Consider the following 17617-nt stretch of genomic DNA (forward strand, 5'->3'; position numbering starts at 1 on the left):
TTCAAACCTCCCGAAATTCTGCCCCTGTCCTCAAGCCGACATGGCTTTTGGCGCTGGGGCCTGGCTACTCCCTCCACAACAGAGAAAGACAATCGTAATGAACTTGTTAGAAGATCTCTGGTTGTCTGGCTGAGCAATAGGATCTGAAAAAGGAATGTGAGAGGGAAAAATGGAAGGAGGGGAGGTAGGGTGGGACCTCCTGAACTGTGTCTTTCCACAGCCAACCCACATATACCAGACAACTGCCTTGAGCCTTGAGATGTGGAGCAGAACTGCTGTAAACAGAAGACCTTTCAGCATCACCTTCAGTTCTGAAAAGGCAAAAATTATTTTTCCTTTCAATTTCCTAGAAGCAGGAGTTAGAGGGGCTATGACTGACTCACTGCAGTCATGTCAGGTGAGTCAGTCAGATGGATAACTTCTGCACTTTTTCACCCTACACTGAAAACTATGGTATCAGTGTATGGGACACAACTTAATTAAAGACCTCCTTAATGGTTACCTGAAATTTCTCAAATTTAGTCTTAGTCAGATGTGTTTTGTTTTTTTTTTTTTTAGTTTTGGATAGCCTCCAAATAAATCCCATCAGACATTTTTTAATTAAATAAATGCCCTTTTCAAATTTTCATCTGTCTTATCATGCTCAAATTACTCAGAACGAGAACTTTTTCAAAGCTTCTACCCCTGACATTTATATAGCCCTGAATGAGGAAAGTGGGCAAGCTAAGTACTCAGAAGTCAGTGTGGAGGAGATGACAGACTGAGAAAGGATGCAGCTACGCTTCACTTCTGTCTCTATACTTATGCAAACTGCTCACATTGCAGAAGTGTAAAGGAAGGACAATATCTCTTCTCTGGCTTTTTGCAATATGGCTGCTAAAGCTCTTGTGAAAATTAAAAAGTCAACAAAAACATGAGGAAGCTAAAGAAATCAATAGAGTGCTGCACCCCAGTTATTACACCCTCAAGATAATGAGTGTACAGAAGGATGCACAGAGTCTTGCAATGTACAAAACTTGCTCTGGGACATCATTTAATTAACTATCTGAAATTTTAATCACACAAAGCAAACCACAATGATTTATAATTATGCACAAAGATCATGATGGCTCTAACTTCTCCTTAAATAGCTTTCTTAGTGATATGTAAGCACAGGATTAATAATCTTTTTCTTGGAAAACAATGGCATCTGGTTTGCCTGCAGTGGCTCTTCTACTTCCTGAAATGAGTGATGAAAGAGACGAAATAGCTTCTGCTTGGAGCAAAATTGCTATTAAGCATATAATTTTGAAATGCTTTTGTGTGCGTGTGTGAACTACAGCTAGAACATAATTTCTCTTTGTTGCTGTCTGTGCAGTGGATATTGCCTTTACCTAAGGAATCTAGTTAAAACTAAAAGTATGATGCACAAAATCCTCTCCCTCAAGAGATGCTGCTGATGAAGGGGAAAATTCTTTCCTTTATTCAAAATCATAATCAGTGGCTTTGGGTTAGCACAACTAAGAAGGGGATGCCAATTTATATATCACTATTTACAAGTATTTGGAGGAAAATCGAAATCCAAAGTCAATGAAAATCCTATTATTGAATTTTCTTCAATGGAGCAAATATTTTACAGAGTTGCCTTAAAAACAGTTTCACTGAGTTACATACTCCCTGAATGTATCTACCTCTGACCACTGCTGAGCATACCCTTAATGAAGTCTATACAAGTGGAAGCAGCAAGATCATTCATGCAATTTCAAAACCATGTCTCTATCTTAGAAAAAAATGTGGAAGGCTGAAGTGCAGCGGTATCCATATTCCAGTTTTCAAATAGTCCACACTGAAGTGATTAAATAATAATAAGCTTCTACGTCTCTAAGAATCAATACTATTTATACAGCATACAAGTCACTTTACAGTTAAAAAGTATCAACAAAAAGCTGTTGTCTGTGTATCTCTGTGCAAGTACAGCCTGGCTGTATTCACAGAGTGAGGGCTTAAAACTTCTTGACACAAGTAACAAATTTATCATATTTACAGATCAATTCAAATAATATCCTTGCCATGTGGTGCTGTTCATCTGGTGCTTAACAGGAACATGTATAGATCTTCTACCTCAAATGACCTGTTTTGTCCAAACATAGCTATCTGCATAATTCATAGAGCTAATAACCAACCAGCAGACACAGTTATGCACCACACAAGAGGCAGATGGGCTGAAACCCAGGTAACTGATGTCCTTAGGAATTTGGCCACTAACTTCAGCAAGTGTAAGATTTAATCGTTCATCTCCTGGCTGCATGCCCTGTCTACTTGACCTGAGGGACCACCAGTCACTGACAGACTGTTCATCTATCTGTCTCAATCAGACTTACATATAAAACTTGATAAAATAATTGTTTCATGCTTGGATGGTCATCCCTGATTTAAATGGGAAGTTTGCAAGTGAAGCACCTCTGCTTCATATACCTCTGCCTCCTCCAAATAGTTTATGAGTGTCGATGGATGGTAATGAATCCAAAAGTGCATGCAATAGCAGAGATCTTTGTCTCCTCTGCATTTTTAACACTGTGATCCAAGTACATTATTTTGTCAATGTGTTGTGTGAGTTGCTTCTTTTTTTAAGACCCAAACAGACAGTTGTCTGTGGAATAAGAGTCCCCGAGCAGATTTCTTAAGGTGTCTAACATCATTAACAGGAAACAATGCAGCATGAGCAGCCAAAGTATGAATGAGTTCAGTGTGAATACTAAGGAAACCCCAAGAACATGTTAACACAATGCAACTTTGATAAGATCACAATAGTGAAGCTCACATATGTGTTTGTATTACGTCTTGTAAAAGGCTCCAATTGCTGTTTATTAGGATAATTGATATAACAGTCATAATGGATTAAGATAATGTATTGGGTAAAGTCACGATTTTTCTACATACAGGAATGACCAGTCTGAATGCTTTTTAAGCTCCCAGCAGTTACTTTAGACAGACAGGATGTAAAACTTCTACATCTTGCCAATTCACCGACAGCCTTAATGGCTCCAAAATGGAGACTGCCACTACAGGCAAATCACTGTTAATCAAAGCCAACCAACCTCTGTGGACCAGGCTTTGTTCTCATTGACCCCGATGCAGATACACCGGTAATACGCTACTTCAAATGTAATTTATCAGTGCTATTATTTAAGTCATCATAAGCAGCACCACAGTCTGACCCTGCAGATCCACAGTTCAACAGTTCTCAGTGCCGACAGACTGAAATAAAATAAAGTGAAGATAGGAAGTTTATTACAAGTATATATATATACATATATATATATAAAGAAAGAGCAGAATAAAGAAATATGTTATACATTGCTAGGCTCCTAAAACTGATACGGAAATAGCACACACACACATATATATATGACTGAATCACCAAAATCCTGGAAGTTTATGATACGTACAATAATAGCATGCAATACTATCTGAATCAGTAAGAGAAAGAATCAAAATCATGTGTAAATAGATTACAGCAAGCTGTTGCCTGCAAAATTTTTGCAGCCACGCTTTAAAATATACAAATAATGTCTTATGTGTGTGCAGAGTGCTCTAGGATGGGATCCAACACATCTATTCCTTCCTCTCAGCTGCCTAACTCTGTAAGTTCCTCAGCTCTAGTATTTTCCTACTTAACCCTAAAGCCCTCTGCACACTGAAGTTCAATTAGCTGAACATGCTCAGAATTGTTAGTCTCGGGTAGTAAGCCTTGCATCCCAACTAACACTTGGTGCATTTTGAGTTTCAGCTGACAGCCACCCACAGTCCAGCTCCACAGCCTGGAGAAAGCTTTGGAGCTACAGGACAGAACACAACTCCTTTCAGGAGATGTCCTTCAGGCCAGGACAAAACACAACTCCGTTTACAGTACTCAAACCCTACTTGTAGTTTGCTGTCTCGGAGTGGGAGCACTCAAAGGGAGTCTGCCCACTAGTTAACATGACAAAGAACCAAACCCACATCTCCTACACAAGTGTCTTAATCCTCAGTTCCTGTGCTTCCCTGGATGAGAAACATTCTCCAGCCTTTTCCTTGAAGCTGAAGTCTATATAGAAAAAAGGCCCCAGAAGAAAAACAAGAAAGAAAAAGGCTATCGTTTGAGTTATTACTTATTAGTTAACGGTCTTAACTTGTTAGTTATTGAAACTGAGACAGAAGTGGTGTTGCAGGCCATGTTCTCCAGAGTGGGCATTTTAGATCAGACAAGAAGCAGCTCTAGGAATGTCACCCCAGATCTCTATGTGCCTACCTAAAACACCAGGCAAGGCTGCTTCTTGTTTTCATCTGCTGTCATTTAGCCCTGTTAGTTCTAAATGCTTTGGGTTTGAGGAGTTCTCACGCAGACCAGCTCATGGCACATCACTTCTCTTGGCACACAGGTTCGGCCCCAGCTGAGCAGGGTTTCTGATTGCTCCAGTAATTAGGTTCTTACACTAACACTGGAGTTCCAGTCCCTTTCCATCAAGAGTCCATCCTTATGAGATGGCTAAGCAAATTTATCCCAAGTAGCATGCTAGAAGCGCCACATTTCTGGTTCCCTATACAGTGAGAGGAAGGATAGATATATTATTTCCATGAAAGCTCAGTGGATCACCTTGTGGAGTGTGGGATGGAGATACGTGAGGTGAATGGACCCCTCTCTGCACCTATTTCACATCACTGCCTGTAGAAAGACTAAATGAGAATGGTTTTGTCAAGCAGAGATTACAGCAGCTGTCCCCTTCCAGGTCAAGCTCCTAAACTCCTAGTGAGGCTGTGTGCAACATAGGTGGAACAGATTTTCCACAACAGCAGGCTACAAGAGATGAGGGATGAGCCCCAGGGATGTCTGTGTTCAGAAAACAAAACCACATCCTTCCCCTGCTGTCAGTTCAGAGTGGCCAGCAGCTGCCCTTGCACAACAGGAAGATTACCTACCTAGAAAGAAATCAACACAACACTGAAACAAGAGGAAGAAACCTGCCTGCCTCTCTGCACTGCAAACAAGGAAATCATACCCCACCAACAGCCTCCAGCAACAGCAAGGCTGATAAGCAATTTCTGTGAAATCAGAATGGTTCTGAACAGGCAATAACAGAAAACTGCAAAACAAACAGCACATTATGAGCATTATCAGCTACAGCACCAGGATTACATGTTCCTCAATGCACGGCTCTTTCATTCAGTCCTATATCTTCCCAGGCCTTGGTGTCCTGGTTTAGGGTTCCCTCTGAAGGCTGAAAAATCTGGGACTTTAAAAGATCTCTTCCTCCTTTCCCAGCACCGTCACTACCACATCTTTAAACCATTGAACCCTGTATCCTAACCTGACTATTTGAATAGTAAGGCCTGCATTGATCTCGATCAAATGCATTGATTGCAATTTCAGCTGGATTCTTGTCCCCCTATTTTTATTTTTTTCCCTTTGTAGTCTGATGAGTATCTCAGATAGGTCTTGGGATAGAAAAAGAGGTGCACTTGTAAACACTGTTGTAAAATGTGCTCCCTTTGTATTTATGATTGATACCCAGCACAAAATAAATTAAAGACAGCAGAGTGAGAATGGACTGTGCTAACTAAATCATATATAAAATACATCACTGCTGGTACAAAAAAAATATTTGTTCTCCTTCCAAATTGTGTGCAGCAAAATCAGAAGCCACCTCCTGGTGAGGATTTTTTGTAGCTATTTACTGAAAGAAACCCGCTTTCTTGTTGAAAATCTAGCATTGTGCCTAAAATATAATACTGAATGGCAATTTCAAATGAGACTCACTCACAGGATTTAGGAACAGGAAATAATACTTGCACTTACAGCATGTCATGACTTTCATTCAAGCACCTGAAAGCACTTTCCAAATATTAATTATCCCAATACTAGCCTCCCCTTAGTCCAGGACAGGACCAACCCTGCATTCCTTCAGCATCCTCATCTCCTGCTTGGGTCTGTAAAAACTGCAGAACGAAGCCAAAAATATTACTTCTCTTTAATTATTATCGGAGTTCTTAATTGAGAGGAGTAAATTCATCCCCACAGGGGATGACTGCCATTTCTAAGATGGCCGTTTTCTATCTCTGGCAGAGAGTAAACCTGGTATTTTCTTGGATGGGTACTGTATTACTGACACGCGCAGTTTAAAACCGAGTTTGGCATGGATACATCAAATAAGGTGCATAATTAGCCAGAAACTAGAAGAAATCCTAGAAGTCTTGACTCCGATCCTTTTATCCTGGATCGCGCTTTATCACATGGGTTTTCATTCCCTCTGCACCACTCCCCAGAAGAAGGATGGGGAAGGGAAATACCACCTCCTGATGAGGTGGCCTGGCATCACCTTGTCCTTGTCCCATAGCTATGGCTCACACCAGCTAGTCCTGAAAAACAGACCAACCACATTCAAAGCATTTTAGAAACTAGGCACCATGGTGATGTGACTGCATCTGACATTCACTGAACCAGCACTGGACTTCTGTATGTAATTGGGTTACAAAGAGGAGAAAATGCCACTGATATGCACACTGTTTTCAAATACTTTTCAGGCTTATATTTGAGTTTGGTTCAAGTATCAAACCCCTGCTGGTACCAAACCTCTCCACGCTACCCTGCATTTAAAGAACACACATATCTTTCCAGTTTCCTACTCCTACCTGTCACTGCTGACCAGCTAGACACGTGCTAGAGTGACTGTGTGCTCTGCAAACTCATGCCCGAGTTCACAGCAACAGGTAAAAAACACATATTGGTTTAAGACACAGAATTCAAAAGCGTGCTTCCCTCCCCTACCCAACCTGCTCACAGCAAGCTGTACTGAGGAAGGATGGCCTTGAGCTGCAGGCACAGGGCAGCGTGCCAGGAAATCTGACTGCTATTCCTGGCGCTTCTACAGATTTCCTTGGGCAAGGCAATTAACCTTGTGGAGTACATTTTCAATGGAGGTGAGGCCCAGCTCCTCTTTCTGCATTCATAATGTTTCCAACAGTGAAAATGGAATTGTAGGAGCAAGAATGACTGCCTGCACTTTTTACTACCTGGTATGCCTTCTCTGTCAGGCAGCTGGATGCATGATTGCTGCAGATAACCCTGCCAGCAACAAAGCAGGGACTTCACACACCACAGGTGTGTGAGGCAAAAATGCCTCTGGATGCTGCCACGACCAGCCCCACTGCTCGGTTTCCTTGTATGTAAAATGGACAATGAGGCTTATGGAAATAAAAATACACAGCCAAACAGAAAACCATTTGCTAAAGTACTTAAACACCTGTTATCTGAGATCATAAAAGAAACAGCTCAGAAATTCAGTTTACCTTTTACTACAGGTGCTGTATTTTTTACTTTCAGCATTTTTGCCCATTAAAATTTTGTCTTTGGGCCTCAAGCAGAATAAAAGATTTTCCTTTAAGAATTCAGAAGTGACAATCAAATTCAAAACATTGTTTAGCTAAACTGGATGTCTTGTAATATCCCTTAACAGAAGTGGAAGCAAATTACAGAATGACTGAAATATCCTTTTGGTAATATAGATTTATTTTAGAAAAGAATGATCATGGCTAAATTTTCTCTTGTGGTCTCCAGGAAGACCTGCACCTGAAACAGATGGTGACACATCTATTTACACCTATAAGGGATATACTAGGAGGTTATGAGGAAGGACAACAGTGGTGTCCAATCTTTGCTTAGACAAACTTTCAGAGAAATGAAGACACATACCTTTCCAAACACAGATAAGGTAGAACATATTTTAGTGTATTTTTATGCGTTTAGTACAAGCACGAATTTTTTTTCCTTCCCTAGAATGCTGAATATAAAAAAAAAAAGAAGAAAATTGGAAAAAAAATCATAAATATCTGCTAGACATAGGAGAAAAGGTTAATAATTACTAGTGCTGCTTTTCTCAAAAATTTCAGATTTTGTGAGATGATTTCTTTTACAGAACTTCTGAACTGGAAAGCAAATATATAGGTATAAAACTTCTAAGGCTTTTAGTTCATGCTCTTTATCCACTCTTTAAGCTTAGGAATTTTGAAGAAGAAGTCAATACTCTGGTTTTCATAATTGCAAAAGACTCTTCAAGCCCTTTAGACAACTGAAATGATGACCCCTACCAGATGATAGTGTTGCCTGTGCAGAGATAGAATATGTTCATGACAGAAAATATTTCGTATTACCATGTTACAAAATAATAGCAATTACCCTAACAAAGAAGGTAAGGTAATTTGGAAGACTAAAATAACAGGAACACGTGCAAATTTTCATGGTGGGCTTCACACAAAGCCATAACACCACATATATTGCAGTTAAATTAGAAAGACATAAAGTATCGGAACTTACATTATTCCCACAAGTATGAGTAACAGATTTTTTACCTTTGATATCTTCTGTATCTGTAATTACGTAAATAGCAACTTTCTTTTACATTAATCATCTAATGCAGGTGATTTAAGTTTTACCTCAGTCGTGGTTTGCTCCAAATGGACCATGAAATAATTCACTCAAACAAAAATGGGTTCTCATAAAAATGGCAGCTCTGGCCTGGCTGAGGTATGCATTGGTAAGCAGCTTGCTGCCAAAGGTGGGATTTCCCTCACATAGCTTTTGCTGTCTAAGTAAGGTTTGTGCCTATTTTTTCAGCTATGCTGTCTTTCCCAGTGGCAAAAGATTGCCATCTCCAGATGGGAATTTACCACAACTGAAGCAAAGCCTTTCTGAGGGCAGGACGCACCACGATCGCACAGCACCTTTCTCCACTGCCCAGAGGAGAAGCCTGCATGCTTCTGAGATTACACCTTTACATGAGACAAAAATGACTGCACTGAGTGAGAAACCAGAAAAATTGGTTAAAAAGCACATCACATAGCATGGCATTGCCAGAGAGAAACTTCTAGCTAAATAATTGTTTGCAAAGACTCGTTACAGGCAAGAAATAGCCTCAAGACATTGATGGCTCTTCTGGTATTCCTGTTAGATTATAAAGAATCTGAGGCAGGGGGGTCTCTGGATATGTATTTCTTCAAAATTCAGAACCTCATTTTCCAAATCTTGCAGGTGAAGGAGGATTAGGAGCCCTCAGTCTGGCTCAGGCCTCCTGGAATGGCTGGAACAGAAACGTCTCCTACGCTCCATGCTTACAGTTTGATATGTCAGCTATGTCAAAACTGCAGCGGGAAATAATCTGAGGAAACACTTTGCAGAAAAAAAGCATTTCTGTAATGATTTTTTAAACGTGCCTTGGCATAACTTAAACTGACTTTGAGTATAAAATGAAATTCTGCCCTCGTTAAAAAGGGGAAAACCTGAGCTTCAGAAATACTGTAACAGCTAGCTAATCCTGATCGGATCAGTTAAAACTCCTGCTTAAGGAAATTAAGTTCATTTCTGGTTATCTTGTATCCTCCAGCAAACTGAAATGTGCTATCTAGACCATCTAGGACAAAACAAATTTATTGAAAGACAGAGAGGTTTTCTGAACAAGCCACAATTCCTACTTGGGTGTCAGTGACTGGGTGAGCACACAGATGCTTTATATGCACGTCCTGTCATTGGAAATCAACTGATTCTGTTCTGCTGTTACGATCATCCAGAACCACATCTTTCCATCCTTTAAAACAGTTTCATGGAATGGCATCAGTCCCCCCTCCTCCCTGACAAAGTCCTCTTCAAAGCCGTGAAAAGCTCTGGGCTATTCCTTGTTGGTTTTTTTTAAGCAATTCTGCCATGCCACAGTGAATCTGTGGTTCAGGTTAAACAAGGTGGATGTGACAACGCCAAGAATCTATCTGAAGACATAACAAAAACAATGGAAATAAAATACAAACATCCTTTAAAGCATAAACTTCAGAACTGGGTTTCAGGTTTCTCCATTAAACTGATGCCTGGGAGCTCTAGAAGTCTATGAAATTTCCAGGGGTTTTCAGTGCATTTCCTCACAACAAACAGCAGAATAATTGACTCATCACTCTCCTGCTCTACTCCTGCCATGATACTTTCAGTCAACTTCTAGATATACACAAAAAAATGAAATTGAAATGAAATGAAATATCTTTGACTGTGAGCTCTTTGTATGTGAAGCCACTGACAAAACCCTTTGCTGATTCCACAAGAAGCAGCATTGGATCCCAGTGGAGTAAGCCTGGCACTGATGAAGTCAAGACAAACCTTCCCGTGATTTCTGGGCATGCTTATGAATATGACTTTATACCTATACATAAAATAATTCTGCTAATAAAAAACAGGTTGCTTTACCTGCCTTTTCTGAGCAGCAAAGGCTATTTCTGCACTAGCAAACAACATGGACCAGCAGCAGAAAACAGGCTGATTCTGAGGACCAAACTCCATAGCAGGCACCTTTCAAGAGGTTTTTATTTTGCTTTAGCCTAGTCCTATGGGTTGACTGCCTACTGGACTGTGTTAGGTGTACTATGGGAGCAGGTCTTCCAATTTTGTTTCATTAGAAAGGAATCCAGCCCATGAGCTCTGCAATGCAAACAATACCTGGGGACAACTAGGAGATCTGTTTTCATAGCACACTCCCCATTTGACCTAAGATGCTAATGCAGATGCATCCAAAGAGCTTAGAACATGTTCCTGCACTAAAATCTCTAAAATTACAGAGTACCAAGGTCATGAAGAGTTTTACCTCCCTCCCAATTAATAGGACTCACAGCCTTCAATGCATTTCACACATGTGCAGCAACTTACAGTGAAGATGAGTTCTCCAGCAGCAGACACTGTGTTTCTGATTCCAAATATTTTCATTTCCCATCTGTGTGATCCTTATTACCTTCAGGATTTTTATTCAATTAGCCTTTCACATTTGGAAAGCTCTTCTATGTAGCTGAGTATTTTATTTTCAGAAGAGTTTGTCACTCTTTACTGTCTGCTCTACTTACAAGGGTCTACTTTTCCTTGACAGCTTTGCAAAGCACTCTTTAATGCTCTGAAAAAATCACCACATGTCTCATAAGCCTGCGATAAACTGGGTTCCTTGCCTTCTTCACTAGGGCTCTCCCTCCCCCCTTCCCAGTTTTGTATCAGTCAGGAAGATTTATGTGTCTTCTAAAAAATAATATATAAATAAATAAATACGTTGCGAGTCACAAACATTAAATACTTAATTTGAACCGGCAGAAAGACCAGCTACTGGAATTCTGCAGCGGTCTGTTAGCTCATATGTCTCTGCGTGCGCATACTGAAGGAAACAGCAGAAATAATACTTTACAATTTGATGAACAACATATGACACTGAACCTCCAGACTTGCAAAAAAGGGTTACAAACTTAGGAAAATACCTGCCAGGCAGAATTCTGCCCTCTCCAAGAGAAAGAAAATCCAAACAGCCCTTACTTTAACTGAAAAAGAACTGTTATCATCAAGGTTATACAGAAATAAAATGGGATTAAGGAAGAAAATAATCATTAAGGACTTCAGTGAAGTTTGGGTGATAAGACGGAAGGTTTTCTGAATACATGAGACAGAGGATGATACTGTGCCATCTGCTTTTAGATAGAATCGTTCTTTGATTTCACTTATAAACTTACAGTTGGCACCATAGTGGCTTGTAATAATTTAACTGTATTTCTGGAGCATAGTATCACTCTCCATTTCACCATGCGGAGAGAAAGAACCCTGAACCTAATTTAAACTGGAAAGGGAGAAGAAAGAGAGAAAAAAAAGGCACACTTGGTTTCGTAGTCTACAAAATTATCTCAATGCAAGCTGCAGATATGAGTATTATCTCTGAAAACCACAAGAAGCAATCACACCACTGGAAGAAGCAAACAAAAAGGCCATGCTTCCAACAGACACAACAGGAAAGCAATAAGGACTTTGAGAATACGCCTTAGTTTCAAAGAAATGAGTGCAACTCTTGTAAGTATGGGTCTCATAACAAAGTAATGCGTATGCCTACTAAATAGCCAATAATTCCCATTTCTGTGAATCAGATTCTTCATCCCAAACCAGCCCATATTGAAATTAATGCTTCCCTGATACTGCCTATTCTTTCTTCCCCATAAAGATACAAAAATAAAAGGGAAACATTCTAACCTAAACACGCCACAATTGTTATACTTAGCCCCTTCCACTGAAAACTCACCTTGATTTCTGACTATTAGCACTTGGGAGATAAAACCTTTTAACTTTTCACACTGCTATGTTTCTCCTTTTCGCAAAGCTATTCAGCCATCCCTATTCAACCATCATGCATTTCTAATTCAGTGGAGATGGCTTGCCTGTTATAAATTACTCTCATAAAACAGCTATTTCTGCTGCTTCCCCTGGGACTGCACCCAAGGTGAGGATCAAGCCAGCACCACTTAGCATCCACATGTGCAAGCTCCAAACCGAACGGGAGGAAGCAGGCAGTAACTAATCTATGTTTTACTGCACTTGGCATTTGCCTGCTGCAAACCGCCTTTGGGAACATCACCAGCACAGGTAGGTTTGAGGAAGCCACCTTGTTTCATAATGCCAAGGAGCTGCTTCATGTACCTCAAATCTGCTTGATCTAAAAACTACAAGCACAAACAACACATCTGGTATGGATGGGTCTGTTTTCTCTGCTGAACTACAGAGGTGTCCTGGGGTACTTTATCTCTGGACAACGCTACAAAACTAGTTCTTAACATGACTGTTAGAGCCCTCTCTCCTCTGTTTAGCTGTTGATACTCTGGAGAATGTCAGCTGCAGTTTTAATGACCTTCTGGTGCCAGTTGAGCCTTCAGAAGCATACACGTTGACAGCAGTGTTAACATCCATCCAAAAGAACTGAACAGAGGAGGGGAAAAATGACAGGACTGGAAAACTGAGATGGGGACAGAAGGATTCAAAAAAGAAGTTTAGAGAAGAAGGTTTTCCACAAAAAGGAAAAGGTAACTACAGAAGGGAAATCAGAAATGTAAACTTATGACGGAGCAAATGGCCACAACCTTCCACACGTTCTAATTTTTCAAGTGGTATCCTCACATCCTCTGAAAATGTATTTCTGCATGAAATACATACACACGAGAGGTAGACGTCAGTGACAACACAGCATTTCAGGTACCTGAGACTGAGATCTTTCCACAGCCAAAGAATCAAAGCACATTTGTCCGTGGCCACATCTACAGAGTAAGTGGCCAGGAAAAGAGGAAACTTTGAATGAAACATATCACTGTCACTATAATTATATGAAGCACAGATGGCCAAGAACAAAAGAGCTTAATTCTAAGTGCAGATATCCTGCTGTTCATTTCTGCTCTTTCTCACCAGATTTAAGGAAAATACACCGTATTTCCAGGGAATGTGGGACAAAGACGTTTTGATTTTTTAAACGTTACCTTGTACAAACTACATCTGAATGTTATCACCTCTTTTAATCACCTTCCGATGTCTGATAGTGCCCCTTTAACCTTTGTTACTCCATTACTGAACAAGTTATCTCATTGTTACTCTTTTTTGGAGGAAGAGTTGTGCCCCTTTCCATGCTGATAAGAGACACATAAATATTCACTCCCGACAAACATTCAATAGTAAAGTGTCTTGAGCAAACTACCAGAGTCTAAAGGTAGGAAGCTGTGGTTAACTTCTCTGCTATCTTAACCCTTTAGTCAATCCACCAGAACAAACAGACACAGAAGATGGATGCTCTTTTCACAAACAAAGCAGAAATGATTGTTCCCTTAGAGAATGGATTTTATAACATGCTTTATAACACAGAAAATAAATCAAATGATTAGAAGTGGAATATCTACCCATTTTCTGGGCCGCCCTCTGGGTCGCTTTTCACCAGTGGCTTCTGCTTTCTGTAAAGGGAAAAGAAACACAGCATGTTTTATACCCCAGCATTGTTTAACAGCCTTGGTTAACTAGGAACTCCTTTCCTGTAACATTATCCATAAGTATATCTCTAGGGTGGCACCAAGCCTCCCCCTTGCTCTATGGGTTTTCTGTCAGAAGGTGATAACGTTGTTTTGTTCTGCCATTTCCAAGCCCATGTGAATGCCTTCACCTGCACCCAAGGGTGCCCCCAGCCCTGGTTCACAGAGGATTGGGACCTGCAGAACCCCAACAGCATCACCTCTAGCCTTTCACAGGCTGCCAGGCATCACCTGAAGGTACTATGTAAAACATACAGCCCATTTCAAGCCTGAAAAAAAGCAATTTATAGCAGCCACAATTCTTTCTTTTCGTCTCATGATGTTCATGCATGAATTGTGTTTGGACAGACTGCCACCAGGAACGTGACACTGGGAGATAACTCCTCTGCTTCACGTGAGCTTTTCCAGGTAGACACGCATCCTTAAGCTCTAAGCAAACCCATCACTGCTCCAAAACAGACCTTCCCGTTCAAGGTTTAAGGAAACAGCATGGAAGCTGCCCTAGAAGTAGCAGTGATATTTATGTAAGCCCAACAGTTGGTCCTGGAGCTCAGCTTAAAGGAAATTTGGGTTCTGCTACCAGCCTTTTCCACAAACTCACTGGGTGACACTGCTTGCTCACTATAGGAAACTACTTACAGGCCTCAAAATGAGAACTACAAGTTATTTTCTCTAGATGGGCTCTGCCCATGCACACACCTTGTCAGGTAAATAATCCTGTCTCACTGAGGGTGATCAAGATTTTGCCACCAGCATCAGTGAGAGCAGGACTTGTGCTGCATAAGAAGTCCCTAAGAGTGAACACTTTTAGCATGCACTCTGTAAACGTGCTCCCAAATTTCCATGAGCTGTTTTGCTTCCAGTTAACTGTATGCATATTTGATTTGCCCTCAGAAATCAGCTGTCTCATTAAATAAATCACTCGCCGATCAATCTCTGTAATGGACACTGTCACCTAATGCTAGGCAAAGCAGATCCCTCTGCAAGAGAACCTGAGACGAGGAAGCAGAGGAGGAATCTCTACCAAAAAAAAATGTACCACAAGTTAAATGCAATTACTCTGAAATAAATATCTCACCAAGAAGAAAGCTGTGAAAAATAAAATTCACACTCCTAAAGGGCAAAATTATCACTCAGACTTGTTAAAAGAGTAAACTTGCTCTTTAATCGTTTATACCAGCGTTACATGTAAGGTGAAACCCTCTTATGAGAATACTTGTTAAAGTGCATTTGCTACATACTGGAGCTGTCTATTTCAGAGTTTTGGTGCCTTTTAAAGTGTTCATTTTTTCCAGTCTTATTACTTGAAGGATGCAAAAAAGGTGTTTAGTTTTGAAAATTTATTTTTGTGTGTGTGTGTCCCATTTATGTTTATTTTTCAAAACAGGGGACATAAGCCTAGAAAAAAAGATCAGCTAAAATTATTCTTAACAAATCTGCACCTGACACGCTGTGAAAGGATAAACACCATTTATTTTCTTCTGTATTCACTGAAAGACCCTTCGCCAAAACCTAACTTTTTGGAAACTGAACCCACTTTGCTCTACCAATTAACACTACCCAAAGGTTGACAAGAGCTGTAAGCTTAACCAGGGCACTCAACGCTGCCTGATGGGCTGGGGGAGCTGAGCAAAACCCCTGACAGGCTGGGGGAGCTGAGCAAAACCTCGTGCCACTGTCTACCCCCCAGCACAGCACGGGGGTGCCAGGAGCTGCTCCAGCCACCGGTGGTGCCTGGCCCCTGCAGCAGGGACCCTTTGCACTGAACGGCGCTGTATCCCTGCTGCATGTGATTTCCACCTCATGTCAGAAGAAAAACATTTCCAGAGTCCTTATCAAAACCAAACCTTTCCCAGAGGTGAGCTGAGCAAACAGCGGGGCATGCCAGATACTATGTTCTGGTACAGAGCGATTCTGTAAGTAAATAGGAGGGTTTCCATAGACTAAACTGCAGAAAGTGAGCGACGGGAACCTCCCGAGTGGATGTTTTTATCTCCATTCTGAGGGAAGGGAAAGACAAAACACTCCTGGAACAACCATGAAGGAATAGTGGCAGTCCAGCGGTGATAATACAGGCGTGAAGTTTAGGAAAATATTCCCCCCTTCCCATCTGGATTTTTTATTTTTTATTTTTTATTTTAGTTTGAATTCTGCAAACCTAACCCGTATTTTCTCCCACAAGGCTGTCTTTTAATGTCAGTGCATGAAGAAAGGTTTTATTGCATATCAGACAAATAATTCAATGTTTCTCCATATCATTTTCGAGTAATTAATAAGCACAGGAACACGTAAGTGCTAAAACTTTGCTTTTCCTCTTAAATAGGTATTTACATAATCTAAACCATGCTAGTCCGTTGGCTCTTTGCTTTAGCTGAAGTGTTGCCTCTGCAGCTAGGAACAAATCCAGGGAGAGCCTCAAGCCACCCAAAGATCACAAGGATTCCTATTTGGGCAGCAAGATGCAAGTGCTCTCAGCCACCTTACCCACAGCAGCCTGTAATAGCTTAGTCAGAAAGGAAGCTGCTGCCTTAATCCTCTAAAGCACTCTCTGAAATTGAGATGTGTTTGGTCAGGCTTTTCTGAGCATTCGTTGCTGCGCTAGGAGACATCCTCTTGTTCTGGACAGCTGAGACACAAAACCACCCAACTTAAAGAAGGGCTGGGGCCGTAATCAAACCCAAGTTTATGATACTTCATGGAAAAATACGAAATTTCTTAAAACCACTCACATAAACATTTCATTGTTGCTGTGTCACGTTTTAGGAACAGAACTGGATTTACTTGTTCTTCGGCACAGGAAATGATATTTTTGCCCTGGGTGAGAAAGATGGCCACTCCAACCACTGCCATGTCGTTAACCTGTCCCCAGACAGATCTGCAACTCATCCAAGTCCTCTACCATGAGGCCACCAAAACCTGCTTCCAAACGGCTGCCGTCACCCTCCGTGGTACCCGACTGCCCAGCATCCCTGCATCTCCCTGCTGCTTAACTGGGCCAAGCCCGAGCAGGAGCTGAGGCTGTACTACTGAAGGCAATAAACAAGACAAGACAGGTATAAATAATTGAACGTGCTCTTCAGATATCTATCTATTGTCAAGGAAGATTGTGAATGCAACAGAGTCCAAATTTTAGGAACCCTAGCCACTGTGCAAAATGATCTGAAAACCTCAGATAAAATGTGCCAGCACTGAGGTCTGGTGGAACAACTGCTAGGTCCCAGCATGAGGATCACTGCTGCAAAACCATGCCAACGGAGCTTGTGCAGGGAAGTATCCCTCTCCCACAAAAAAAAAAAAAAAGAAAAAAAAAAAGTTCTTTTTACTCTTCATTTTTCTTTCTTAGAAGAAACTTAAGCATTGGCTGGATACAAATATATCACACTTTTCACATCATGCTTTACGCCTTTTAACTCTAAATGGGAGTCAGTCTTCTCCTGCTTTACCCATCTTGCTCAAAACATTTGTGGTCATTTGTGGTCCCTTACTCTTTAGGTACAACAACCATACTACAATCCCTTGATAAATCTGAACTTGTGTTCCCTTTAAGCCTTTTATGACTGGTGCTGGTGAGAATGAATGAAGCATGGAGAAGCCAAATAGATTTTCATGAACCAATTTAGGGCAGAGTCCTGGTCACGTGCACTTTTTTTTTTTTTTTTTTTTTTTTTTTTTACCTTTGGACTGCTTAACTCAGGGACGTGGTTTTCTACATACCAAACTCTGGCCATGTAGTGAGGAAACAGTAGTAAGAGTCATCACAGAG

General features: G+C 40.8%; 1 protein-coding gene across 5 annotated transcripts in view; it reads right to left on the bottom strand.

Annotated features, from left to right (window-relative positions):
• Positions 1 to 17617, bottom strand: part of HMGA2 (high mobility group AT-hook 2) — a 112949-nt gene that overhangs the window by 88114 nt on the left and 7218 nt on the right. For all 5 annotated transcript variants that reach the window (XR_011091947.1, XR_011091946.1, XM_068669290.1 and 2 more), the window contains exon 3: positions 13729 to 13779. Coding sequence is in view for 3 of the 5 variants with exons in the window: in XM_068669290.1 (XP_068525391.1) it covers positions 13729 to 13779 (51 nt within the window). In the remaining 2 variants the exon portion in view is untranslated. The remainder of the gene's footprint in view (positions 1 to 13728; positions 13780 to 17617) is intronic.

This window comes from Anas acuta, chromosome 1, assembly GCF_963932015.1.
Source record: "Anas acuta chromosome 1, bAnaAcu1.1, whole genome shotgun sequence".
NCBI lineage: Eukaryota > Metazoa > Chordata > Aves > Anseriformes > Anatidae > Anas > Anas acuta.